Source organism: Candoia aspera, chromosome 1, assembly GCF_035149785.1.
Source record: "Candoia aspera isolate rCanAsp1 chromosome 1, rCanAsp1.hap2, whole genome shotgun sequence".
Taxonomy (NCBI): domain Eukaryota; kingdom Metazoa; phylum Chordata; class Lepidosauria; order Squamata; family Boidae; genus Candoia; species Candoia aspera.
Window position 1 is genome coordinate 164799682 of NC_086153.1, and position 27279 is coordinate 164826960.

Here is a 27279-nt window from a genome sequence, read left to right on the forward strand (position 1 = left end):
GCATTTTTCTATGTTGGAATTCACTTCATTACTTGTATTTCTACATTATGTCAGACAATATCACACTGAATACTGTTTCTTTCTTAGTTATCCCACCCAATTTGATGCCATCTGCAAAACTGACTATTTCCCTGTCCAGCTGTAAAAATGTTAAACCAAACTGGGCTCAGGGCAGTTCCTAGTAATATTCCATCACCTATTCTTCATCAGACTTGATGAGCAGCTGATCCATTAAACAGCTACAAATATACTGAACAGGAGCACTAAGTAAGTAAAGTTTATTGTTGTAACCGCAGGTCATAACATAGGAAACAGTAGCACTATTTAGGCCATATTTCAACAGTTTACAAGAAAAATATAGTGAGAGTCTTTGTTGAAAACCATAATGGAATCACAATATACCAGCATTTCTCAACCTTTGCCATCTTAAGAAGTGTGGACTTCAACTCCCAGGATTCCTCAGTCAGTATGCTTGCTGGGGAATCCTGGGAGATGAAGTCCACACATCTTAAAGTTGCCAAGGTTGAGAAATGCTCCAACATACCATACTATGTCCCCTTCATTCCCCTGATGATAACCCTGACTGGATAAACCACTCCTCAAAAAACCATGCTGCTCTTAACAGATACAGCCTTTCCCCCCAAAATGCATGCACGTTCAGTGCTTAAAAGCCTTCCCAGATACCAGCATCATGGCTTTGGGTTGTCTGAATGCTCCTCTCTCTTTGTGCCTTAAGGACAGGGTCAACCTTTGTCCATCTTCTGTCTCACACATTTTTCAAGGTTTTTTCAAAAATTATAGTCAAATTATATATACAAGTGTCTTTAGTTTCCAAGGGTTAAGCTCTGAATATGTAAATTAATTTAGAGTGGCTAGCACAATTGGATTAACCCCAGGCCAGCATCAGAAGGGGCCCACACCAGCCAAGGTAGATTCCCAGTTTGTAACAACAACAATGAAACCTACCGCCCCCCAAAAATGTCTAGCTCAGTCATTTTGTGAGAAAGAAGCCTGCTGTTATCTTTTAGTGTGTTTAGCCAACGATGTCATAGCAATAACTGACAAATCATGCTAGCTATATAAAAAAAATCAATGAAGAATGATTATTTGCTATTAGAAGAGACTTCCTGATTCATTTTGAACCCAAGGTTTGATCTACGACCATGAAACAGTGATTTTGTCCTTTGACATAAATCTAGAAGTTTAGCTGTGAATAACTGCCTCTAACAATAGATAGCAGCAAGAACAGGAGTACAGCTTTTTTTTTTTTTTTAAAGTTCACTGATTTGGTAAGCATTTAAAATTACCCTGCCAATTAAAGTCAAGTCATATCCACCATTATACTCACATTATGCAGAGAGAGTGCATGCAGACTGTTGTTATACAGTCTAGTGTTATATTAGTTTTGTTTTGGGAAATGCACGGGGGAGGGAGGGAGAAAGGAAATGCAGGCTTCAGATTTATAAACCTTTAACAGACACTCCTTTGTGCATGCTCTTATATGAACATATGCAGAAAGATCATTATTTTGAGATACAACAAGGAAATGGATGCAAAACACAGAGGCTGTCATGCGCTGCCTCCCCCTGAATAACAATCAGACACTGGTTTGCGACTCAGGCTCTGGTTTATTGCAGGGCAGGTACAGCGTTGGTAGAAAAAAGCTGAGAGTGACAGGAGCGCGCCGGTGCGGGGTTTAAATACCCCGCGCCGGTCAGCGCCCCCTCGCTCACGGTCACGTCACCCCCCTTTGTCCCATGCGTTGCCCTGCCGGTGGGTGAGGGTTTCCGGGATCGCCCATCATCAGGTTTCCATTCTTCTGCTGATTGCTTTCAGCTGGGCGATCCCCGTTGTATTGCCGCTGATGGTTTGGGTGGCTCCGTGATTCATTTGGCTATTGTTTGTTGGCCGTTAGTCGTTGTAGGTTGATGGCTACTTAACTTGTACCCCTTCACCTATTTCCTTGTCATTGTCATGAGTGCCATTGCGCTGATGACTTTAGCTCAACGGCACTCATGACATACTGCCCCCTTTCCGAATAGTGTTCTCCCTCGGGTTTCTGGGTTTTCCCCGTGGAGCTGTCAAAACGCCGCATTTTTTTTTTAATTTTTTTTTTCAAAGTTCCCGCCGGAGTAGTTGTCGCCCCTCCCTTTGCTCCTCCCTCTACCACGTGCCTTCCCAGGGTGTGTCCATGGTGCGCATGCTCGGGTTCTGACCTGGCGTGCGCATGCTCCAACCACGCCCTGTTTGTTTGGCTCAGTTCGGCGAGGCGAGAGGCGTGGCTGGTCGGGTGCTTCTCAGCTCCAGGTAGGGCCCTTCTTTTCTTATTTAGAGTGCGTCGCCTTTGTTGTGTCTCCTGGGCGTTGCCCCCAGGTTGCCCTGTTGACTTGCTTGCCACTCCCCCGCGGCCGGGGGGCGGGGGGAGGGTGCTGGCGATCGTTTGTCACCACCCCGTGGGCCCGGGGCGGGGGGAGTGAGTCCCGGGGGGGGGAAGGTCCACCCAAGTCGCGGGCTTGGGGGGGGCCCTTTCCCTTGGGGCACGGGAGGCGGGGGGAGGCCTGCGGGGGGGGGGTTTGGTTTTGCTGACCTTGGTTGCGGTTTGTCGGGGTATGCCCGGTGAAATGCTCTGGTCAGGTCAGGCGCGTTAACGTTGTGCGCCGCCACCCATTCCGGGTGGGGGAAGTGTTTCCACCTGACCAGATAGTGTAGAGTTCCTCGTTGCTTGCGGGAGTCGAGGATGTCCCTTATCTCGAAGTGGTGTTGCCCGTCGATCATAAGTGGTGCGGGCTGTGGCGTGCTTGGGTGCCATCGGGAGGTGGTTGCCGGTTTTAGGAGGCTGGTGTGGAACCCCGGGTGGAGCCTCCGGAGGTTGTGTGGCAGGTCCAGGCGTATTGCTACCGGGTTCACTATTTGCGTGACTCGGAACGGCCCGATGTACTTAGGCCCCAGTTTTTTCGAGGGTTGGGTTGACTTTAGGAACTTGGTGGATAGATAGGCCATATCCCCCGCCTGGAACGTCGGTTGTTGGCGCCGGTGCTTGTCGGCCTGCTCTTTGTAAGCAGCCTGTGCCTCCTTCAGCGCCGCCGTGATTACTGGCCATGCTTCCGCGATCTTCCGTCCCCAGTCGCTGGCGTCCACCTGTGGTTCCGGGGGTTGAGGTAGCTCCGGTATGGGGACGAAGTCGCGCCCCGAGACTACTTCGAATGGAGTTTTCCCCGTGCTCGTGTGGACGGCGTTGTTGTATGCGACTTCGGCGAACGGGAGCAGTTCAGCCCAGTCGTCTTGGTGGTAGTTCGTATATGATCGTATAAATTGCTCTAAGGTGGCATTAAGAACCTCAGTGGCTCCATCCGTCTGCGGATGCCAAGCCGTAGATAGGGCCTGTTGGGTCCCCGTCAGCTTCAGGAAGGCCCGCCAGAATTTGGAGGTGAACTGTGTGCCCCTGTCGGTCACCACACGTGCGGGACATCCGTGTAGCCTGTACACGTGGATGAGGAAGAGTTTGGCTAGTTGTTGTGAGGATGGGACCGACGTGCAGGGGATGAAGTGGGCCTGCTTTGAGAAGTAGTCCTTCACCACCCAAATGGCCGTTTTCTTCTGGCTGGGTGGGAGGTCCACTATAAAATCCATAGAGATTTCCTCCCATGGGCGGGAGGGTTCTGCCACCCGTTGCAATAGCCCCGCGGGTTTGCCTGGTGCCCGTTTGGCCCTAGCGCACGTTGGGCAGGACGCCACGTAGGTTTTTACGTCTCGCCTGAGCGCGGGCCACCAGAATTGGCGCCGTGTTAGGTGTAGGGTCTTGAGGAACCCAAAGTGTCCCGCTTGCTTGGCGTCGTGTGACCTATGCAAGATCGCCTGGCGTTGCGAGTCCGGGACGTAGATTCTGCCTTCCCCCCATGCCAGGTCTTGCGCCATCGTTACCTTGTCGGGGTTCGCCAGGAACCAGGGGTCGGTTTTGAGGGCGGCGGCGAGGTCCGTGCGCATTCCCCCTGGTAGTTGCGGTTGGCTTCTTTCCGTCGCCGGTTGTCCCGCCGTCGGCTGCGCCGTAGCGTCGAGCTGCCTCCGTGCGCCGCTTCGGGTGGTCACGGCCATCCCCAGTTGCGAGGCGGATAGGACCGTCCCAATGGTGTCTGGGGCGGGCTCTTCGTCTTGGGGCAGTCGGGAGAGGGCGTCGGCCAGGAAGTTCTTCTTGCCCGGCATGAACTTCAGCTGGAAATCAAAGCGGCTGAAGAATTGGGCCCATCGGACCTGTTTTGGGCTAAGGCGTCTAGGCGTTCGTAGGGCCTCGAGGTTCCGGTGGTCCGTCCAGACCTCGAATGGTTGGGTGGCTCCCTCGAGTAGGTGTCGCCATGTCTCTAGTGCCGATTTCACCGCGAAGGCTTCTTTCTCCCAGACGTGCCATCGCCTCTCTGTCTCGGAGAACTTCCTTGACAGGTAGGCGCATGGTTTCAGGAGCCCCGTGGAGTCTTTCTGTAGTAGGATGGCTCCCAGGGAGAAGTCTGAGGCGTCGGCTTGGACCACGAACGGCCGTTCTGGGTCCGGGTGCGCGAGGATTGGCTCCGTAGTGAACAGCGCTTTCAGCTTGTCGAATGCGGTCTGGCACGCGGGAGTCCAATTCAGCACTGTGCCTGGGTTCTTGGCGCGTCGGGTGTCCCCCACCCCTTTGGTTTTGAGGAGGTCCGTTAAGGGGAGGGCTATCTCAGCGAACCCCCGGGCGAATGACCTGTAGAAATTCGCGAATCCCAGGAAGCTCTGTAGTTGCCGTCTGTTGCGGGGCCGCTCCCAGTTTAGCACCGCTTCGACTTTTGCAGGGTCCATTTCGATGCCGTCCCCGGAGATTCGATACCCCAAATAGTCTAGGCGCTCTTTGTGAAACTCGCACTTTGTAGGCTTCGCATAGAGCTGCGCCCTTCTGAGCTTGTCGAGGACTTGCCTGACTAAGGTTACGTGTTCCTCGTGTGTTTTTGTGTAAATAAGGACGTCGTCGATGTAGACCAGGACCCCTTTAAACAGATGTTCATGCAGTACCTCATTGATGAGCTGCATGAACACCCCAGGGGCCCCCGCGAGTCCGAAGGGCAGTACCTTGTACTGGAAAGCGCCTAGGGGGCAGTTAAACGCCGTCTTCCATTCGTCCCCCTCCCTGATTCGGATGCGATAGTACGCCTCGCGAAGGTCCAATTTGGAAAAGACTTTGCCCGTGGACAGGTGGGCGAGCATGTCCTTCACCAGGGGTAAGGGATATTTGTTGGACAGGGAAGCCGCGTTTAGGCCCCGGTAGTCGGTACAGAGCCGTAGGGTCCCGTCTTTCTTCTCCCGGAATAAGACGGGGGCTCCGACCGGTGAGCATGCTGGCTCTATGAATCCCCTGTCTAGGTTTTTATCGATGAACTCCCGGAGGGTTGCCATCTCCTTCGGGGTCATCGAATAGATTTTTGGTCGAGGTAAGGGGACGTCGGGCAGTAGGTCGATCCGGCAATCCGTCTTGCGGTGGGGGGGTAGTTGGTCAGCCTCTGCCTCTCCGAAGACCTCGGAGAAGTCGGCGTATTGTTCTGGTAGGTCTGCTGGGTTAGCGGCGTTGTCTTGTGTGGTCGCCTCCGCTCGTCCTACCGTGGGGTTGCTTTTGCCGGCTGGAACTGGTGCTCGATACTCGCCGTCGCCGAATGTGAAGGTGCGGGTCGCCCAGTTGATCCGCGGGTTGTTTTTCGCGAGCCATGGCATCCCCAGGACTGCAATGGGCCGTCCGATGTGCGTGACTACGAACGATGTGCGCTCAGTGTGAGTGCCCATTTGCAGGGTGACCGGCTCGGTTTGTAGCGTGGCTGGTTTCCCTCCCGCTGTAGAGCCGTCCAGCTGGTGGAATGCCAGCGGCGTGGGGAGGGGGAAGCAGCGGAGGTCGAGTTTGGCGACTAGGTCGGGGTGGATGAGGTTTTTTGAGCACCCCGAGTCCACTAGTGCCGCGGCCGTGGTGGCTCCGTTTCCGGTAGAGAGTTGAATTGCTGCCAATATTACGGAGCTTTTGTCGTTTCGTTGAGGTGGTCCGCGTTGCTGTCCCACCGCCTGCCTCGCCACGCGTCTCAGAGCAGGCGGGGAGCATTTCCCGCCGGCTGGTCGGGGTCGGTATTGTCCTCTTCCCCCCAGTAAGCGTCCCAGCCCTCTTTCGGTGTCGCTGTGGCCACGGTCATTCGGCGGTGAGGCGGCGGCCCCGGGTTGGGTGGTTTGGGGCTAATTTTCGGGGTGGGCTTGGGCGCGCTGGTCGGCGGTCGGTTGGCGAAGCAATCCGCCGTCTTGTGCCCTAATTTGCCACACCTCCCGCAGGGCTCCCGGTTGAACTTCTTTTTAGGGTATATGGGGCCGGCCATCCCCCCGTGTGGTGCGGGTACCTTTTTCCCGGCATCGTTTGTGTCTTCCGTGGTTGTCATGAGGAAGGTGCGGTGCGCGTGTTCGGCTTTCCCCGCGAGGTGGATCCACCCGTGTAACGTTTCTGGGTCGTCGCGGTAGAGGGCCCATTGGAGAACGTCGCGGTTGAGCCCCCTTTTGAAGATTTCCAGCAGGGTGGTCTCGGACCAGTCGCTGACCTTCCCCGCGAGGGCTTTGAACTCCAGGGCGTAGTCAGGGACCGTGCGGGTGCCCTGTTTAAGTCTTTGGAGTGCGCTTTTCGCCCGCACTTTGGCTAGGGGGTCTTCGAAGTAGTCTTTCATCTCTTTGATGAAAGCAGGGAAGGTGGCGAGGGCGGGGGAGCTGGACTCGTACAGTTGGACGTACCAGTCCGCCGCCCTGTCTTGGAGTTTGATCGCCACGGCGGCGATCTTGTCGGCCTCGGAGTCATAGGAGTGTCCGTGCCTCCCCATGAACTCCCTAGCGTTGGTCACAAAAAACGAGAGTTTTGTGGGGGTCCCATCGAAGAAGATGGGGAAGTCCTTTGGGGCCCGGGCGTTTTGTGCGGCCCCGCCTCTCGCTTCTCGGGGTGTGGTGTCGGCCGCCTGTGCCGTCTGCTGGCCCTCCGCTGGCCCGTGTGGGTTCGATGCTTCGCTCGGGGTGTGGGCTTGTGCGGGGACGTCGTTGGGTGGCGCGGGGGGCATAAGCGCCTGGAGCATGGTCCGGAGTTCCGTCAGCTGAGCCCGTATAGCCGCGAGTTCAGCTCGTGCCTCCTCGTCCACAGCCCGCGCCGCCGCTGGGGCCGGTTCCGTTGGCGCGTCCTCGGGGGTGGGTTGCCGGCGGGGTTCATCGTCCCTCTGCCGCGGGTCCGCTTCCTCCGCCGTCTGATGGGTGTCTCCGTCGTCCTCCTCCGTGTCGAGCGCCGTGGGGCTGTCGCTCCACGCCCGTTGCTGGGGTGCGATGTGGGGCGCGGGGTCCTCCGCTGGTTTCGGAAGTCGTGCTGCTCCCTCCCGCGGTCGGGTTGCCTCCGTCGCCATCTCCCCTTGGGGTTGGAGCTGAGGCTCGGGTCGGGTTGGGTGGGCGTCCATGGCTCCGGGAGTCCGCGGTGCCTCTGGCCTTGGTCGGTCCTCCTCTGTCTCTTGCCGCGCGGCTCGCCCTCCTTGCCCGCGCCGTTCCGGCCTCATCTTGCTGGTCTTCTCGCCGTCTACTCCTCCCGCGGCTCGTTGTCGTCCGGTGGGGCTCGGCGAGGCTGAGTTTATGACTCTCAGCTTTATGTCATGCGCTGCCTCCCCCTGAATAACAATCAGACACTGGTTTGCGACTCAGGCTCTGGTTTATTGCAGGGCAGGTACAGCGTTGGTAGAAAAAAGCTGAGAGTGACAGGAGCGCGCCGGTGTGGGGTTTAAATACCCCGCGCTGGTCAGCGCCCCCTCGCTCACGGTCACGTCACCCCCCTTTGTCCCATGCGTTGCCCTGCCGGTGGGTGAGGGTTTCCGGGATCGCCCATCATCAGGTTTCCATTCTTCTGCTGATTGCTTTCAGCTGGGCGATCCCCGTTGTATTGCCGCTGATGGTTTGGGTGGCTCCGTGATTCATTTGGCTATTGTTTGTTGGCCGTTAGTCGTTGTAGGTTGATGGCTACTTAACTTGTACCCCTTCACCTATTTCCTTGTCATTGTCATGAGTGCCATTGCGCTGATGACTTTAGCTCAACGGCACTCATGACAGAGGCTCAAAGCACTTGCCCCTCTTTCCCACAGAACATCTTTTCTCCAGAAGCAATCAGCTGGACTACAACTCCCAGCATCTCTTCTGGAACATGAAACTATTACAACTATTTTCTTTCCAGTCAGACTTGTTTGGACTAGTGATTCTACTATGCTCAGTGGAAATTAATGTTCTGCTGAGGAGCTGAAATCAACACTTCCAGTACGTTTTTCCTGCCCAGATAAGTTGGGTGGACTTTTTGGAACTAGGATAAAAGAGGGAGAAGGAGGAAGAGATGAATGAGGTTTTTATAAGCCTTAATTACTCGGGCCATAGTTGGTCTAGGTCTGCTGTAGCTCCTGCATAACCTCAGACTAGAAACGCACAAGTCGATTGCTTTGTGCACTAACCTAAAAGCAGGGTAAGTGACATTTGGGCACTTCTACAGAATGCCTAAGCCACTGATCTTTTAAAAAAAAATATGATTATATTTTTTGAATGCTATAGATAATTACAGTAAATGGTCACTATGAGTGATATTACCTAGAAGAGTGTTTTATAGAGGACATTTTTTAATTTCATTAGCAGCAGAACAGAAATATAAAATTCTTCACTTTTGCTGCAGCTTCTATATGGAAACAGGATAAATCACAAGGCATGAAATGTCAGATTTAGAAAAACATCCTCCCTGCATGGTAAGGATCAGGGATGAAAAATGACGAGACCACACGGAAAGCTCCATAATGTCATTTCAATCTATAACACTAACTAACATGTAGCAGGTGGTTCTCCTATTTCAAAGGAGATTGTTTCCAGATGCTCCTAAACCACAAAGGAAATTGCCTCTCTCTTTCCTAGCCTACAGAATCGCATGTGTGTTATTGACTTCATTCTATGTGATCCTTATCAACCAGACTCTGCAAATATCACTGCATGCTATGGGCATATGAGGAGTACAATAAAGCAGCCACATAAGAAGCTCGCCATTTATATCCCTGCTGGATAGTTTCTCTCCAACTAGTGCCAGGTATCATGTGGGCCTCTGGCTGAAACAGCACAGGAGGAGAGTTTTCTTCCGAGATGTTCAGAACGGCGTATCTACAACTCACTAGATGATCTTTTAAAACATGGTAGAATCTTCAGGCTGAGAGCCAGTACAAAGCAGCAGGGTTCGTGTGAAACAGAGAGAAAGAGAGCCCCAGAGAGATATCTCTCACCCTTCCTAGCAATTTTGCTGGGGCACCCAGCTAGTGAAAGATAGGATTTTCACCCAAGACCCATCCAAAAGACCCATCCACTTGTTTTATATTGTATGGTCTTGTTTCATCATTGGAAACATGGATTGTTTGTGGAGGATCATTTCAATTGGTTGGCTACATAGTGTATACTATTCACCATGGACAGGAGAAGTAGGTGAGGCTGGGGAAATGCCAGAGAGATTATGGTTGTCCTGCCTTCCTCTTAATAAGTTGCAGGGCAGAAACAACCTTTGCTGTGTCCAAAATCTCTGTCCTAATTGTACTTCCTGAGAAGTGGAAGGAAAGCAGAGAAAGGGAAAGAACTGAGAGAAGGCTAGATTCAGAAGTCTACTTGAAGCCAGGGCTGCAACTAGTGGGGGGCAACCGGGGCATGTGCCCTGGGTGCCACGCTGGTGGGGTGCCGAAATGAGCACTGGGGGGGGGTGCTAAAATGAGCGCTGGGGGGCGCCAAAATGGGCACGGAATCCACGTTTGCCCCGGGTGACACAGACCCTAGTTGTGGCCCTGACTGAAGCTTTCAAATAACGTAAGACCTCTTGGTTTAAGGCATCAGAAATTAGACCTATGGCAATTAAGACTTGACAGAGAGCTTGAGTGATTCTTTTAGATGTTCAATTGTTTTAATTTATGCATCACCAATTTTATAAGCTGCCAAACAAAATAAATTCTTAAGAAACAAATGCTTAAATGGAGTCGTCAATAAATTAATGTACTTTCTGTTCTTTTGCAAGTGGAGCCATTATTCCCACAATGAATGAACTGGTCACAATTCATTCTAGTATTGCTAGCATTTGAAAGTATTCAGAGTTAGGTTTGGCACTATCCTATTAAGGATGATGTATAGGCCACACCAGCTCATCTCTGCCATGAAGCATGCTCCTTTCAACCTTAATGAGTTGATGCTTGATGTGATATGCATTGCTATATTTTAGATACAAGCAGTGACAGTTTTCTTAAATTAAACCATCCTACAGTTCCTTAAATATAGAAAGCTGGATGTATTCATATCTCTGAATATCCTAAATAATGAAAACGTATATATATGCACAGCAAAGTGCTCTTAACTATCAAGAATACAATAGAGTTTTGACTGCTGTGCAAATTTACCTTACAAGAATTCTCAAATTCAGAAATGTTTACTCTGTAGTTTTATTTTGTGTGTGTGTGCGCATGCATGCGTGTGCGCGCACGTGCCTTTGAGTCAGTGTTGACTCCTTGCAGTCTGCTTGGAAAGATTTTGGAAGTGGATTGCCCTTGCCTGCTTCCCAAGGCTGAGAGAGAGTGACTGGCTCAAGGTCACCCAACTAGTTTTGCATCTAAGGCAGGACTAGAATTCACAGACTCCTGGTGAATTCTAGCATGGTGTCTTAAACCACTACACCAAACTGGCTCTCTTTCTTTCACTAGTTATACGGAAATTCTGTGAACAATTCCGAAGAGAAAGATACAGGCCTCGAAATTATAACTAAGAGTATTTGGTCCCCATTGACTCTGGCAGTAGATTCTACTTCTAAATAACTCTCTAAAAAGGGGAAATAGTCTTCTTTGCCCATGGTGCTCTATAAAGGTGCTATGTATTCGTAAATGAGAAGGCCCTGAAAATCAAATGGAAAGTGTATTCCCATAAAGAACAGTACCTAAAGGTCAAATACATGTTCTATCTCCACAGAGTAAGATCAGTTATTTCAATATAAAGGCAGGCTGAGAGAAAACCCATCCTTTGGCTATAGCTGCAGTTTTGATTTGCTGATCATGTCAGTCTTGTCATTTAAGTTAAACTTGCCCAAATACACGTTATTTGCTTAAAAGTAGGATAGTTTTCATTATGCTTGTTATTTAATTGAAATAAATGGCATCATAATAATTTATAGCAAACATCTTGGCAATTACCTTAATTTCAGAAAGCTACAGATTATGGAAAATGTATGATGTCAAAGTTTTAAAAAAACTTGGAAATATCTGACATTTAATTATGTTGAGGATATTTAGTCAAAAGCAAAATCTCATTATGGCCAAAGGATGTGTGTGTTTTTGTGTGTGTATGTGTGAAAGAGAAAGAGAAAGAGAAAAGAAAGAGAAAGAGAGAGAGAGAGAGAGAGAGAGCGCGCAGTTCCAAAGCTGTAGTCCTAAATGCAACTGGTTTGGGGTGCTTTACACTTCATTTCTGAATAAACAGGCACATGAACACATTGCAACACGTTCCTACTTCACACAGGGAGACTTCATGTCAATAAACCGGGATAAAAATTATAAACAAACAAACAAACAAGGTCAGAATGCTAACCTCTTTTCCAAATTAAACTCCTTTCGTTCCAGTTTCGGACCCTTTACCTTCCAGAGTTGTTTTAATCTCCTCCCTGCCCTCCTCCTCCTAGATCTTCTGATCAAACTTTTTTCAAAACCAGTTCAACAACTCTCCAATTTTTAAAAACAAGTTTTCCTGCATTGTGTAACTAGGACCAGTAAAACACCTGCCTCTCTGTTGAGATTCAGTCCCAATCATTTTACCCTCTTAGTATTGTCTGGGGGTTCCTTTTTTTCCTAGCAAAGAGATGAGGCACCTGAACAGGACTGCTTAAAAGCTGCCGATAAATCAATCAAGAAATACCTGCACTTGTAGAGCACAGGACCCATTTACAATTCTGTCATTCAGCAACACTAATCCCATTATTATGAAGATAAATAATTACCCATTGCGAAGAAAGGGATTCCCAACAGAGTTGAATTATATTTTCCATCAGTAATGAAAAATATCCCTGCAGCAGTAACACTGGAGATACAGATTGTGAGTACTCCCAAGAGCCCAAGAAATGGCTTGCTACGAAGGCAATCTTTCATGGAGCTGGAGAGGATAGCCGCCCACAGAATCAGCACGAGGCTCACTAAGATCTTGCCCCTGGCTAGGATGCTGGTCTTGTGGAAGTCCCTCCACAGACTAAAGGATGCTAGGGTATACAGCTGCAGTTCTTTGTGCTGGAGCTGGAGCTTGTGTATCAGCTTGCAGAATTCATTCTCCCACTTCTCGCCGATGACGTCCTGGGCTGCAGAATGGTAAGTCTGGAGGTAGTAAGTGATCTGGACAGCTCTGGCTGACTTGACCCTTTGGTCCTTGCTGTTCGGCAGCTCCATGACTCCGCCAAGCTGATGGCCAATAAAGCTGCTTCTTCCATCCTGAAGATAAAAACCAAGCAACATGTGTGTTAGGATGAAGCCTTTTCTTAAGGTACAAATAGCAGCAGCTCTAAAAACTCTCCTACAAAGAGCTTCCTACAAGACAAATCCAGTTATCCTGCTTTTCTTGGATGACCAAAATTATAAGCAATTTGAACTAAGTTTTGAAGTCTGAAGTGGGACCATAAAGACAAAGGAGAGGAGCCCTTGAGGATGATGGAAAGCTCATGGAGGACAACGGCCAACTGGGGAAATTGCAAGGATGGCAAGGACACGCCAAAGTTCTTCAATCAGCAACCTTCTGTGCATATTAATTTAACTACACATTCTTGCAAACTAGTAGGGAGAACCAACAAAGCAACAACATTCACAAGTTTTGCTGCCTCCTCCTTTTCTTTTTAAAAATACCCTCTCAATGGGAAGGGGGGATATAGACCAGTCTGACTGCTGCTTTGCATTTTATGGCATTGGATGATCCAAGATTCCTTGGATGTTCTATCTTTCTCAACCGCTGGCACCACTCTTTTTAAGTCTTCTTGAAACTGGAACTTTCATTTCCCATAACATCACTTTAAGGGGTTAGTGGATTGGAAAGTTTTTCTGAGACTGGTTCCCTTCTCCAAAGTTGGTAAGATACTTGTATCTTGAAGAGAAGCAATAATAAACTGTCTCTTCCATCTGGAGAGCACTAAGGAACTAAGTGTGGTGCAGCAAAATACCTGGCAAGGCATGGAGAGATCCAGTTAAAATTCCCACACCTTTGTGAAGTTTACTGGGTGAATTTGAACCAGCCCCCACTATTACCCAACCTCACATAAAGTTTGTAAGAATAAATGGGGGAAGGATCATTCTAAATTCCTTAGATTATAAATGTGATAAAAAGGAACTGAACATGGAATTGGGAAGTATGGAGAGACAGACTGGAGTCCTACCTAAAGGAAATTCTCCAACTGTCAGAGTGACAGGTTGAAGAACACATAAAGTATTTATTGCTAGGGAAGGCAAGGATTAGCAGCCTGCAGATATTTTATAAAATAAGTTACTACAAGTCATGTTACTGAGAGAGCTAAAAATGTTAACATAAATTGTAGTCTTAAAGGAACCCCGTTTACAATTCCTTTGAAGTTATATAATAAATGTTAATTTGATTCTTGGTTCAAATAGTTAAAAAAAAGATTGTGTTGTTCTAGATCTTCCCCACATTCCACCAAATCAAGTTTCTGTCTGTCTGTCTGTCTGTCTGTTCACACAGAATGTAAGCTGAGTTTCAATTTGCTATCAGACCATTTTAATGTATTGCCTTGTGTCAATTTTCGCGAATTCCTACTATGAGAAATGAACAGCAGAAATGAAAGGATTTGAATATGCTTTTCCTTTCATTTATATTTTTGGTTATTTCACATCAAAACAATGAATGAGAATGCATTTGCTTTGCTTTTCAATCATTTAAAAAATGAATGTAATTCCTACTCAAAAACTGCCTTTTTAAGGAAAAAAACCATTTATTATTTTTTTAAAGAAAAGTACAAACGAAATTGGAACCAGTCATAATCATTTATGCATGAGGCTACTTTCACAATTGTTATTTTTCTAACAGAAATTATGGACAGATTCCATGACCAATTATTATTATTAATCCATCAATAAAAATTTGAAATCATAACACAAAGAATCATCCCCAAACTATAAATTGCAAGTTAATTGATTTGGAATAATTGCTACCAGTTGTCCTATGCTCAAGATCACTAGTGTACTGTTAATTATATCTTGCCCTGAACAATAATATAATGAAATAATTCTTTTTAAACCTAATAATCCCATAATTTACATAAGAATCTAGAAGCAAAGCTTCTGTCATGTCTGTGACTCTACAAGGCATGAAAACTATGTCACTCTTGTCCTCCTGCCACATATATTTGGATAGTCAAGCTGTCAGCCCTTCAAGACAGGCAACATAAAAGTAGGAAGGAAGAGAGAATCACTTCCCACAAAACTGTCATGCATGTAATTGTCCGGTGCCTGCAAAGTTATTCCCAGTTGGTCAGCAATTTCTTCCTGCACAATTGTCTTACACTTAGTATTTATAGGAAGTAACATAAGCATTTCTGGATTCACTTCTGGTTCTTGTGGATTGGACAACACACGGCTCATACCTGTGTAGGACACAGTCCTTTCAACCTGAGCTGAAGTTTTTAGATAGACAATATACACCCATTCCATTCATGATCCTCTCATCCAAGCTATCCCTTACGGAAATTAATGTGATATGCTAATACTGGAATAGTGAGAGGTACGTGACAGTACTGTAGAGAGAATGGGAAGAGAGATTCTGCCATTCCTGGGAGATGCCAATTATCCAAGGAATGCAAAAGACATAGATACTAAGTCACATGTCAGTCAGTCAGTCAGTCAATCAGCCAGCCTGCCTGCCTGCTTGCCTTTGTCTAACACAACTGCTGACTGGATATTTTGATAAGCAGATAATATTATTTTCCAGTAGTTGATACAAACGGCAATTTATAATCTCATGCCAGTTCTTAAAATACTTCAGGAAGGATTATACTGCATTCAGTAACGAAACATGAAGAAACAATTCACGATATCACTGATTAATATTTATTAATCATTGTAATCAGTGATATCTGTTTAAAATTAATTTCTAAATCTGCCATTGAATCAAGACTCATGAGCATAAACCCAGCAATTTACAGGCAGAAGGGAGGGAGGGCAGCCTTCAGTCAAGTTATAGGGGTCTATGACACCTTCATGAAGCAGATGAAAATGCACAACTACAGAAATGGGAGTTTTAGATGTTTTTGGTGCCAGAGAGAGAGTTGGGGGACACAACACCTGAAGGAAATCTAGGGTGTCTCAACCATACTGAATGTGCTTCCTCTCGCACTTGCTTCTGAAAAACTGGAACATGCTAGAGCATCTTAGAATGCTGATGGTGTTAAAGTACTCTAGCGCTTCCTTCTGGTTGGAAGCCAGGCTGAACAAAAACTTCATAGGCATCCTCATCTCTTGAAGGGTTTGGGAGAGAAGCATATCTCTGATTGGCCAAACAGCGAAGCTGCAATATATTTGGCCCACATTTAAATCATGGTGGAGCTACTCATATGTTCACTTCCAAGTAGAAAGGAACATGTTCCTGACTCCTGCTTCAGAGTCTCATTCCAAGCTCTACTCTGTGGGATTCTACCAGATGAGCATACCCTGCACTACTCAGTCCCAGGGTACCCTTCGTCTTTCTTATCTCTTCCATGGTGAGGGAATGTTGCTGATTTTGACTATCGGCTGTTTGGGTTGAGAGAGGCAAGGAGTAGGAGTTTCTATAGCTTCAGTATTATGATCCTGCTAGGGGACATGTTTTTAGATGAGAAGGATGGAGAGGAAATGGAGCTAGTGGCACTGAGTAGCAACAGTCCTGTCGTTGGAGATTTTAGCAGCACTGGAGCCAGTGACCTCGCTCTGACTTTGTCAAAGCCAGCAAGTTCACAGGCTCCCTTACCCAGTCCCACTAATAGTAACTCAGATTCAGAAGTTCAGCCACTAGGCAGAGGCATTTAATGGAGATCTAGGACCAGATGGCTGAACTTCCCAGATCTGAGAGGCTACCCATGTAAATGCTAACAGGACAGCAGACTCTGCAGCCATGATTTGATGGATCTCAGCTCTGCACTTGTGAGGTTATTTACTGCATTCATTCCCTTTGGACAGTACTGAAATTAGTTGCTGGTGAATATTCCACGTGAACATGTGTTGGACCTTGGATTTCCTCTGGCCTCACCTCTTGCTTCTCCTTTCAATTTGTTGCCTGATGGATAGTTTACTGGTTTTGATCTCTGCTTGCCTGTTGGACGATGAATGTCGTCTTATCTTCAAAGATACCACAAAAGGACTTTTTCAAAGGCTGTTTTATTCCAACTAGCTGTGATAGAGCTTGGGCTTGCTTACCTCTGGCCTGCAGCTGATTTATAGACTACTGATTTGCTTCCTGGCAGCCACCTGTGTTGGCACAGAAAACTCAAGAGTCCGGACCACAAGATACGTTTTTTATTCCTGAAGTCATTACTGCACTACTGATGGAGTTTGATGACACCAGTTAGTTTGGTGGCCTAGCTCAGAATGGGGCTTGGGCGGGGAGGGGGGAGCAGGCATGCACCACATTATCCCCCACACAGTTTGCACCCATGAAATGATACAATTCTAGATTCTCTCACCTTCCCTAGAAAACATGATTTCAGATGAGCTGTAAAGGAAACTTCATTCTTCTCTGAATTTACTTGGGTTTATTGTTAAATCTGATTTGATAATTGAAATAATATTTTAATACTAAAAAAAATAACTTTTTTTTACTGAATGATAATAATCCCGAATATGGCACAAGAATGGTGTAAATATCCTTGCTTGTGGGGAGCTAAAATTGCCAGCTATAAACCTTTAATAATTCAGTAAAGGAGAAAACTGCAGCCATAATCTACAACCTTAGCTCTTAGCTGAGCAATAATCACCCAAAGAATCCCAAGTCATGAGGTCTAGAAGCAGAGCATAGCTACACATTTAACGATTACCAAGATTTGTAGTGGAACCTAACATTTGCACAATAACCCTTCTATTTTACTCAGGTTGTGATCAGTACTATTTTTGTTTTATCACTTAGGGGGAGTCAAATATTCTTCTGAATCTTAAATCAGATGAATCAACCTCCCAGAGTCCCTCCTTTTGGGGGGCGATAGGCGGTGATAAAATTTGATAAATAAATAAATAGAAATTCTCAGTTATATAAATGAAAACTCAGAAACAAATTATGGAGTAGAGCAGCTTTTCCCAGTTTGACGCTTACCAGATGTGCTGGCCAAATTATGGGAGTTGCAGTGCCTGTATAGCTTGGGGAGTCTAGGTGGATGAAAGTTGGAATAGAATGTCATAATCCTTGTTACCAGCTTTGAGCATCTGGATAAAAATGCAATAATCTTTCTTAGGGGCTCAATAAGATTCCACTGATACCACCAACAATATACAGTCATAGATACAGATATCCATTAAATGCCATCACGAAGCACAACTGCAGGGGAATCTGCTGCCTAGGATCGTTGTCCTGGGCAGTTTAGCCATTGCTTGAATCAGTGAGAAGGGAAGGGAAAAGAAATGTAAACATTTCATATGTTTAGTACTTAAAGACACCACTGAAAATCCCTGTCATTTGATACACACATGCACACACACACACGCCATGAAAACCCCAAAGAGTTCCCCATTTTCAAAAGGATCAGTAATCCTAAGAAATTGAGTAGAATTATATTTTGCACACCCTTATAGAAATATAAGGGTGAGCTAAAGAAATAATGAATTGCAGGGCATTTTATTATTGTATGTGATCGTGGTAATAATGCCGTACAGCTCTTGCTGTTGATTGTGTCCCTTCCACAAAATGCTTGCCCAGACACATGTAACATTTGTAATGGACCAATTTGCTGAGCCAAAGCTTCAGACTTGGCACAGTATTGATCTGCATTCCCAGCTCACTCTCTACAGAAAGCAACAGCTAAGTGTAGATTCACTTTAAAGTAGAATCCAGAAAAGTTCTAATAAGCTATGGGATCATCCCGCCACCAACAGGCAGACAATATAGCTTTTAGAATATTTTACTAGGAAAACAGCACAGAGAATGACTCATGACATACCCTGGCTTACTTCTGAGAAGTTGTACTCTCTTCTTAAACTGAAATCCAGGGTGGGTCTCTAGTTGGCCCAGTTTATTCCTGGGACTAAATCCATCTAAAGTAGCCACAAAAATGCATACATTTGCAAATACATATTTATGATATTTATTTCCTCTGTACATGTATACATAAAAGACTTTTCAGGCACATCTTAGCTCCTGAAATGACCTTGGAAAGAGGAGAAAAATATGCAAGCTGAAAATCAGATGCTATGTATTTATTTACAGTTTCTCTAGTCTGCCCCAATCAGAAGGCTCTGAGTGAGCTACAAGAGAGTAATATATAGAAGGCTCCAGAAGAAAACAGGACTGAATGCAAATAAATAGCTACTACATCAAATGCAATCACTTTTGCAATACATCCTGCAGCTCTGGAAAAAAAAAATGTTGACTGGTCTTACTTAGGCTACATATATCTCTTCCTGTCAATAAAGAATTTCTTTGAGTTACAGAATAAACCTTTCCAGAATGCAAAAGATTGATGTGTGTGTGTGTGTGTGTAGCGGGGGGGGGGGGGGATATAGCCCAGATGAGTTAAAGGAACTTTCTATCACAGTTCTGCCACCATTAGATTGGTTCCGAAGACCTGGCCCAGAAATTATTTTATTTTTTTATCCTGTCTTTATTATTTTTACAAATAACTCAAGGCAGGGAACGTACCTAATACTCCTTCCTCCTCCTATTTTCCCCATAACAGCAACCCTGTGAGGTGAGTTGGGCTGAGAGAGAGTGACTGGCCCAAGGTCACCCAGCCGGCTCTCATGCCTAAGGCGGGACTAGAACTCTCAGTCTCCTGGTTTCTAGTCCGTTGCCTTAACCACTAGACAAAACTGGCATGTTTTCCACATTTAAGAAGCATGGTGCAAATAATTATTTGACAGAAGGAGAGAGAATGCTGCTGTAAGTTATTTACAGGATCAGTAGTAGATTTTTTATTTTTTTTAAAGAGGAAAGCTGACAAAATAGCAAATTAATGGTTAACTACAGAGATATAGGAGGATATGAGGTTGCAAGTAGTATGGGGAAAGAGGGAAGAGGGAAAGAGAAAGAAGTGGAAGAAATTAGATTTTTCTTCCATATACTGTTTTGGAATGCAGGAAAGGTGACAGATTCCTCATTCTAAAAAGGGCTTTAAAAAATGAGAGAGAGAAAGAAAAACTTATCTTGATTTTGATGAGCCAGCCTCAGTATGCCCGACTCTGCCAGCCTTTACCCCCTCCAACTCCCATCACTCCTGGCCTATAAGGTGAGGGACGATGGAAGTTGCAATCTCGTATCATTTGGATAGCCACAAAATGCTCATTCATATTTCCCAATAGTGTCCTAGGACCTAAGCCAATCCTAACCTCAGATTAAAAATACTGCATAGATTTGGGGGGTCCTGAAAGGTGAGCTTTAGGTGCAGAAAACAACAATCCCACAAGTATGAATATGGAAAAGAAGGGCATCTAGAAAAACATTAAGGTGCTACTTGTAAAGACATACAAAATCTCAGGGATCTTCATAGCCAATTTATAGGCTCTTTGATTAAATTGAAACAGGTGTTCAACTGAATGTTTAATGATGCCAGTGTATCACCCACTAGGGTACAGTAGTCCACAGCCCATTTCAAGAGAAGGAATTTCAAGTGTATTTTGTTTGCCTAATCTCTTCAGAAAAAGTGAGCCAATGTGCTTGTAGGGGAACCCAGAATGGTGGAGCACTCCTTTCCAGCAGCAGGAGAGACAGCCAGGACTGAAATTATGTATGACTTTGCTAAGAAAAATGTTCTTTTTCTCCTGGCCATTCTTTGCTATGCTGTTCCAGCTCAGCTCAGATAAAGAGCAAACTGCAGACTAGTCAGAGCTTTCTTTCCCTCCCCAGCCACTGTGCCTGAATTGTCCTCCACAGCTTTCAAATGCTATCTGTGGCCAAGCGGTAGGGTAGCAAGCTCCCTTCTGTTCTGACATGAACAGAACCACAACCAGGGTTTCCAGTTGTATGCCCATGGCTGTGTAATAATGGGAACTGTTTATATGGTGTAATAATGTTTATAGGCTGTTTAATCATGGGGGCCTCCCACAGCAGTTGCAATATCTGGAGCTACCTTAAAAGGGGGGAACTGGAAGATCTAAGGCTTTAAACTAAGGCTTTAAACTATGGAGATTTTCTTAAGCTCTGAGTGACAGAGAAGGATCCTATCAAGAACATACGTGACACACAGCAAGTCCCACAATGAATCTCAGATTTATTAAGCAAGTAATAGGAAAAATTATTTGAGTTTGGTGTAGTGTTTTGGTATAGTGGTTGAGGCACCAGGCTAGAAACTGGAAGTGTGTGAGTTCTAGTCCTGCCTTAGCGCAAAGCCAGTTGGGTGACCTTGGGCCAGTCACTTTCTCTCAGCCCTAGGAGGCAGGCAAGGGCAAACCACTTCTGAAAAACCTTGCCAAGAAAACTGAGTGACTTGTCCAGGCAGTCACCAGAGTAAATACTGGCTCAAAGGCACATACACAAAGAGGGAAAAACTGCACGTCTCAGAAAGATTATATGTGTCAGACCCCCCAAGAACAGCTACTCCAGACAATGCTAAATGGTGGATATTCTGACCTGATCTTGTGGAATGATTTCCTAGGTTCAAAGCAGAGAGAGAAAACCCCACCAATTTAAAGTCTAAGAAATTTAAAAGTATAACTGCATTTGAATAAAAATAAGCAGAAACAATCATGCCTGCATTCAGCTGACTTTGGTTGTAAGGAAGTGATGAATGTGACAGTTTAATTAGATTTACCCTTGCTGCAAATGGAAGCTCTGTATTATGTACTGTTTTTTTTTTCCCCTCCTGGAAATGGGTAAGTCCTTGAGACAGAATTGCCAGGTAGGAGGTACAGTATATCATCCACTGCAACGTTATTACACACTTTAACAAGCTTGATTACTGTATAATAAATTGGTTACAGCGGGTTATATATTCTCTGCGTGACAATAAGATTAGATAAAAACTCTCTCTCCAGCATTTCGGAGATGCTAATCGGGTACTGCCGCTCTTTGACTAGGTGGGATAAGCAGTCCACCAGCAGATCCTGACGAAGAGTGCTGAGCCAATACAGCCAGGTTCAAAGGGGCTAGCTGAAGCGGTGATATGCAGTCCGAGTCCCTGGATCACAGGAGAACCCCAAAAGCCTTGGATGCCACTCTCGGAATCCTTCAGAACTCCCTACTGAATTATAAATTTTAAAGCAGCTGACATTACATACATACCTACAGCACATAGTCGTATGAACTCTAATTAGCTTCAGTTCAAATGTAACATGTAAATGAAATGCAATCAAATTTAGATTTTGCCCTGGCTTAGTGCAGTCCATGCACAGACAAATATCGGGTTTCTCTGGACTACAGCAGAGTCCCCAGTCTTTGGGGGGGAGGGGCAGTGGAGGGTGCTGGAAGGAAGTTTGCAATTTTGAAGGCATATTGTAGGTTCTCTCAAAAAATGTAGGGCTACCAGTTCTTGGCTTCAAGAATCTGGACAAACACTAGATGGCAGCAAAGAGGTACAGAAAAACCTAATTTCCTGCTGCCATCTAAGGGTTCTCAAGATTCTTGCCTGCAGATCTGGTAGCTCTACATACAATAGCTTCCACAGTAAGTGTGGGCAATTGCAAAATGTCCATTTATCAAGAGCAGCATTCCCAAGGAACTAAGCTTCAAATGCCAATTCATAAAGTGCAATAAAGTACCTATTTCACAGGAAAGCTCACAAGGTGATGCTAAAAAAACAAACAAACAAGTACACTTATGCAGTTCCTGTATCCAAAGTGAAAGTTAATGGTAGCTTTTCATCCACTTTTTCACTAAGGCACTGAGCTGGGATGCATACTTTCCCTTTGATTTTTAGTATTTGTGCTGTTATCGCTTAATAATATTCATGGTTTATATCATAATTCATTAGAGTATAAATTTATATTATATGCTGCTGTTATTATTTATATCTGCACTCCATGTCCATGTCTCAGTTCCAACTTTGATGCATTTGATAAATGTATTTGGGAAAATAACAGGATATTCAATTAACTGGTCCAAGTTTGAATTTCTGCCAAAGACAAAAAATTACCCATTAATTAATTAAGCAATTATTAGTTCCTTGTAGTGAATATATTAACTGTCTTTGGGTTCTTATCCCATGAGATATTTATTTAAAGATAATTACTTTAAAAAGAACAAAACATAAGAATATCTCTTTGGGTCTCAATCAATGTCAGTCTTTAAATGTCACCCTTTGGGGCAAGGTTAATATTCTAAATACCTTGCATGGAATTCCTCTACACATATCTGCAAAATATATTTTTAATGTAATATAATATTTCATAATTTTTTCTGGGGATCTTCAATGCTGAAATATTCTTGTATCTTTTTAAAAGTTGCAACTCTCTGTTAAAGGGGAGAATTGATTTTCCACGTTTTAAGTGTATCATTTTGCATTTTGCTATTAAAATTAGTAGCACATTTTGGACAATTCCCTTAATGGAAATTTTCCCACCTGGGCCCCTCTTCAGTTTTTAATCTTCATATAGAACACCTTTAGTTGGGCTGTCAAAACACAACATGTTTCAAATGGTTCTACTTCCTATTCCAAACCTCAGTTTGAAGACTGTGATACACTGTTTGCAGGAAAGAGCATTTTGATCCTTTTTCTATTGGATAATCCAGACTTCAGAATTAGTAAAAATGGATGTAAGTCAGGATTTGTACTTTGGATGAATTACAGATGAAAAATATGATTTTAAAAAAATTAATATCTGCATTAAAAGATAAATATTTTCTGCCTAATATAACCCAGGAGCAGTATTTATAGTTATTCCTATTGACATCCCAGTTTGGACCTGCTGCATTTCCAGTCTCAAAAATACCTAATCTACTGTAGTGGCAACGCAGAAGACCATTGTATTTCGAGGAGTTTAAGTGACATATTTTGATTTTTCTCCTTCACACAAGGAAGCTTAAGAGTTTATTTTGAATTATACTAATGTTTAGCGGGCTAAACATTAGTATAATTGGTGGGGGGGGGGAGAAGAGAAAACCCCAAGACTGTTTTTGTTAAGCACGAGTTTATCTCTATAGTTTCCCAGGCTCTTGGATTAAACAGGTGCTCCAGATCCTGGGAACTCTCCAGTCAAGGTTAGATCCTGCAGTCTCTGTACCATGGAAACATGGCCATGAAGTTTTGGGGCCAGACTTTGATAAAAACCTTAGGATTGCCTTTTGAGTTTGGGAGCTTCTGCACAGGCCTGAGCACTGGGTGCTGTAGAAATTGAGCTGCCCTGTAGCTGGGCTACAAAAATCTGTGTGGTCACAAGGGGCAGCAATTTTTTGGTGTGCTGCCCTCTAGTAGTTGCCCTCTAGCAGTTTTCCAGCCCAGATCTGGTAGCCCTAGAAAACATGCCCAGCCCACAAACAAACCAGCTAACAAACACATCCATACATGTTTTTAGAAAGCCAGCAAGAAAGCATACAAATAATGATAAGCAAATCAGGCAAGTAAGCCCACATAAACTATCACACAATTACCTTTAGCCCCTCAAGATGCTTTCTAATGCCTCCTCCAGATGCAGGGTCCATCACCACATCTTTCTGTCTACATAGGCATATTTCCCCATAAAGCACTGTGCTGAAATCACCCATTCTCACTTTCTAGAAATGCTTCTGGCACTTGTATCAAGCTCTGTGGTATGCTCAAAAATAAATGTCATGTTTAGAACCCACTGCTTTGCAGCAATACAGCTTCCCATTTAATTATGTTTAAAATTAACATACTTCAAAAAGAAAAGAAAAGAAATTGGTGCAGCAGAGTTTGGCAGGCAGTGAGAAAAGTGTCTGTGGGCACAGATTCTACAATGTATGTTTTAAGTTGTCCTGTTTTAACCAAGGGTAGCAGTAAGAAAGAGAGGTCATTTAAAAACCACTGTGGAAGCATATGCATCATGAGATAATAGCATTTAATAAATATTGGGATATCTGTCTTGGATCCTATGAAAGTCACTTCATTGTGGAATAGCCATCCCAATTTTGCAAACTGGCAAAATCCAGCAATATGTTTTGCAGAAACCTGGCTTTTAATTTCTCTTCCTTTTGTAGAGGATAATTCCAGCTTCCCATAAATACGTTAGACGTGATAAAACACTCCCAGAGCATCTGAAGAAGAAAAAAATCAATCTGTCTGTTACAAATTCATGCTATAGCATGTCACTGCAGTGATCAGGCGAATCAAGAGCTGGGCCCTGGTGAGACCATGAAGTAGATTTGAATGGTCCTTGAAATGACCTTTGAGAGTCAAAGTTAAAGCCAAATGTGCCAGCTCTGTCACAAACAGTTCTGGCAGTATAGCCCACGTGCCCTGTAACTATAGGTCAGAAGTTGAAGGGAAACCTGCAACTCACAAGCCACATATGGCCTCATTTTGTGGCCCCCAGAATTTGGACAGCAAGACCACCCCAAAGATGGCTACATAGAATCCCAGCCTACCATTTCAGTGACATCATGGCATTTGACTGTTCGGCTGCCCCCAGCAGAAAAATAGAATATGAGCTTCAACCATCCCTAAAATTGCCCATTCTGACTCAGTAACAGTGCTGGAAATAGCCCTTCCTAAATACTCTCTCAGAAAGCTTCTAGCCCATTTTTAATACGGTCTCCCAGAGGTTTGATGGATCTAGCCAAGTTTCCATGATCTTCTGCCTCCTCTCAATTTACTGAATTGGTTTCATGTAAGGCAGAGCAACAGTGTTGCTCTCCCAGGGCAGAAGCCAGAGCATTTGATGCTGCAGCAGAATTGCTCTGGATGTTAATCTCAAGAACAAAAAATCTTACGTCTAGAGAGGTGTCCTTGTCAGGTCTTAGCAGAAAAACCACAGAGTCCTATATTACCTTAAAGGCCAGTAAATCCATTTCGTATGAGTTTCCTTATTCCAAAAAATCAATATGCTTTTTCACCAACTCCTCTGCCCCCAACCCAGCTGTTTCAGAGAGAAAAATAGTGAAGAAAAATTAAAATACAGAGTTCCTTTGCAAACGACTAAATGTATCTCTAAAAAGCAGTTGCGGGTGACACAGACATTCTTGCAGTGAACATAGTCCTCTGTTTCTAACCACGGTGAAGCCTAAATGATGAGACACGCATCATGTCACAAGGCAAGCCTTGTGCATGATCAGTTAACAACGTAATGTGCTAAGAAGTTCTGGTCAATGTTTTAATCCATGAACAAGCTTATTAAATCTTCAGACAGATTTCAGCTCATCACCTTCAAACAACTGGCACTGGCAGTGTTTCCACTTCCTAAACCCTCTGAATCAAAGGTGACTTCTCTTTTAAACATTACAATTAAAAAGATAGAAACTAATACGAACTAAGAAAAACAAAAGAAAAAAAGAAAAAATAGAAAGAGCAGAAAAGAAAAAATAGAAAATAGAAAAGAAAGAAAAAAAGAATATAGTGAAGAAAAAGAAATGTATAAAGAAATTACTTCCCCCTTCATCACAAGTATAAACAATTTTAGTAACTTATCATCTTCTCTTAAAATACAACAAATGATCTCTTCTTCCCATATCCCATCTCTTAGCTATTAACAAATCCTTAAAGCCTTGTTGTTCAGTCCTGGTCAGCAAAAGTCCATTAAGGGTTATCAGATATAACAAGGTACCTATTTTAACCTTGATCAAATAAACCAACTTTATATTCTTTTACTTTTAATAGCCTTGATCTTTAGTCACTTCAAATAACGTCCTAGAATTTGATTTCTTTTCATTTTTTCTTTGTCCCTTCTCACAAAATTATTTAAAACTTTAACAGGTCTCTTTTGTTAATCCAGTATAGGAAAGTTATCCAAGTCACTCTTTTTGTTTGTTATTTGTACATCCCTTTTAATTATTAAGACATCAGTCAGTTTCTTTGCATGTCCAGTGTAACATCTTTTTCCATTCTTGTAGTGTCATTTTTAAATCCACTTCCAAATCAGTCTCAGTCTTGTCCAGTAAAGCTTGTTCTCTTCCATAACACCTTTTAAACACAGTCTGTCTATAATGCCAGACACTCTTAAAATTAACTTCTGGGTCCATTGTTCATAAATATCCCTCAATATGTAAAAGTAAGAGAGCCAGTTTGGTCTAGTGGTTAAGGCAACGGTAGAAGCCAGGAGCCTGAGAGTTCTAGTCCCAACTTAGGCATGAAAACCGGCTGGGTGACCTTGGGCCAGTCCCTCTCTTTCAGCCCAGCTCACCTCACAGGGTTGTTGTTGTAGGGAAAGTAGGAGGAGGAAGGAGTATTAGGTATGTTCACCACCTTGAGTTATTTATAAAAAATAATTAAGGAGAGATAAAAATAAAAATTAAATAATAAATAAATAAATTTTGCTCTATTCTGTATTAGTAAGTCAAAATAAAATGTTCTTCTTTAATTGTAATCTTTAGTTCCTTCTAGTCCTCTTTAGCGTCTACCCTTTGAAGTCCCATCCTATCATGCTTAGTTTTTTTAAAGAATGCAAAACTACAGCATTTTCCCACAGGAAGGATTCTTATAATTAATTTCAAAATCTTATTTCAAATCCATCTGGACCTTTAGTTCCTTTGTAATTTTCCAAAATCAGTGTCCTAATCTCCTTTTTGCTGTTTATTCCAAAACAAGAATTTTTGTCCTTAAACTTACATTGAAAATTTCTTTCGCAAAGGATTGAAGGAGAGTCACCTGGTGTTGTAAAAAACTTTTCATTCCAAAGGTTCCTAATAGCTGAAGAGCAGTTAATAAGCAATTTCCAAAAGTGATTAGAAAAGGAAGTAGGCGAACCCAGTGTCCATAAAGGCGCCGACCGCAGTTTGGGCAAAGATGGCGGTCCCTCGTCTCCCAGAGCTCTAAACCTGCCAGAGACCACTGCCTTACAGTCTCCTCACGAGGAGCAACTGTTTGGATCACTGTAGGTGATCCCAAGTCCTCTCCTTGTCCAGAGAGGAATCCTGAAGAGTTGTTCCACTCGCCGGCTCTTCATTCTGCTGCAGTTGTTGAGAGCCATCTTCAGT

At 44.5% G+C, this 27279-nt stretch overlaps 1 protein-coding gene across 2 annotated transcripts in view; it reads right to left on the minus strand.

Moving 5' to 3' along the window:
* PTCHD4 (patched domain containing 4) overlaps positions 1-27279 on the minus strand; it is a 66761-nt gene that overhangs the window by 28915 nt on the left and 10567 nt on the right. For both annotated transcript variants that reach the window (XM_063317710.1, XM_063317703.1), the window contains exon 2: positions 12035-12515. In XM_063317710.1, coding sequence (XP_063173780.1) covers positions 12035-12515 — 481 coding nt within the window. The remainder of the gene's footprint in view (positions 1-12034; positions 12516-27279) is intronic.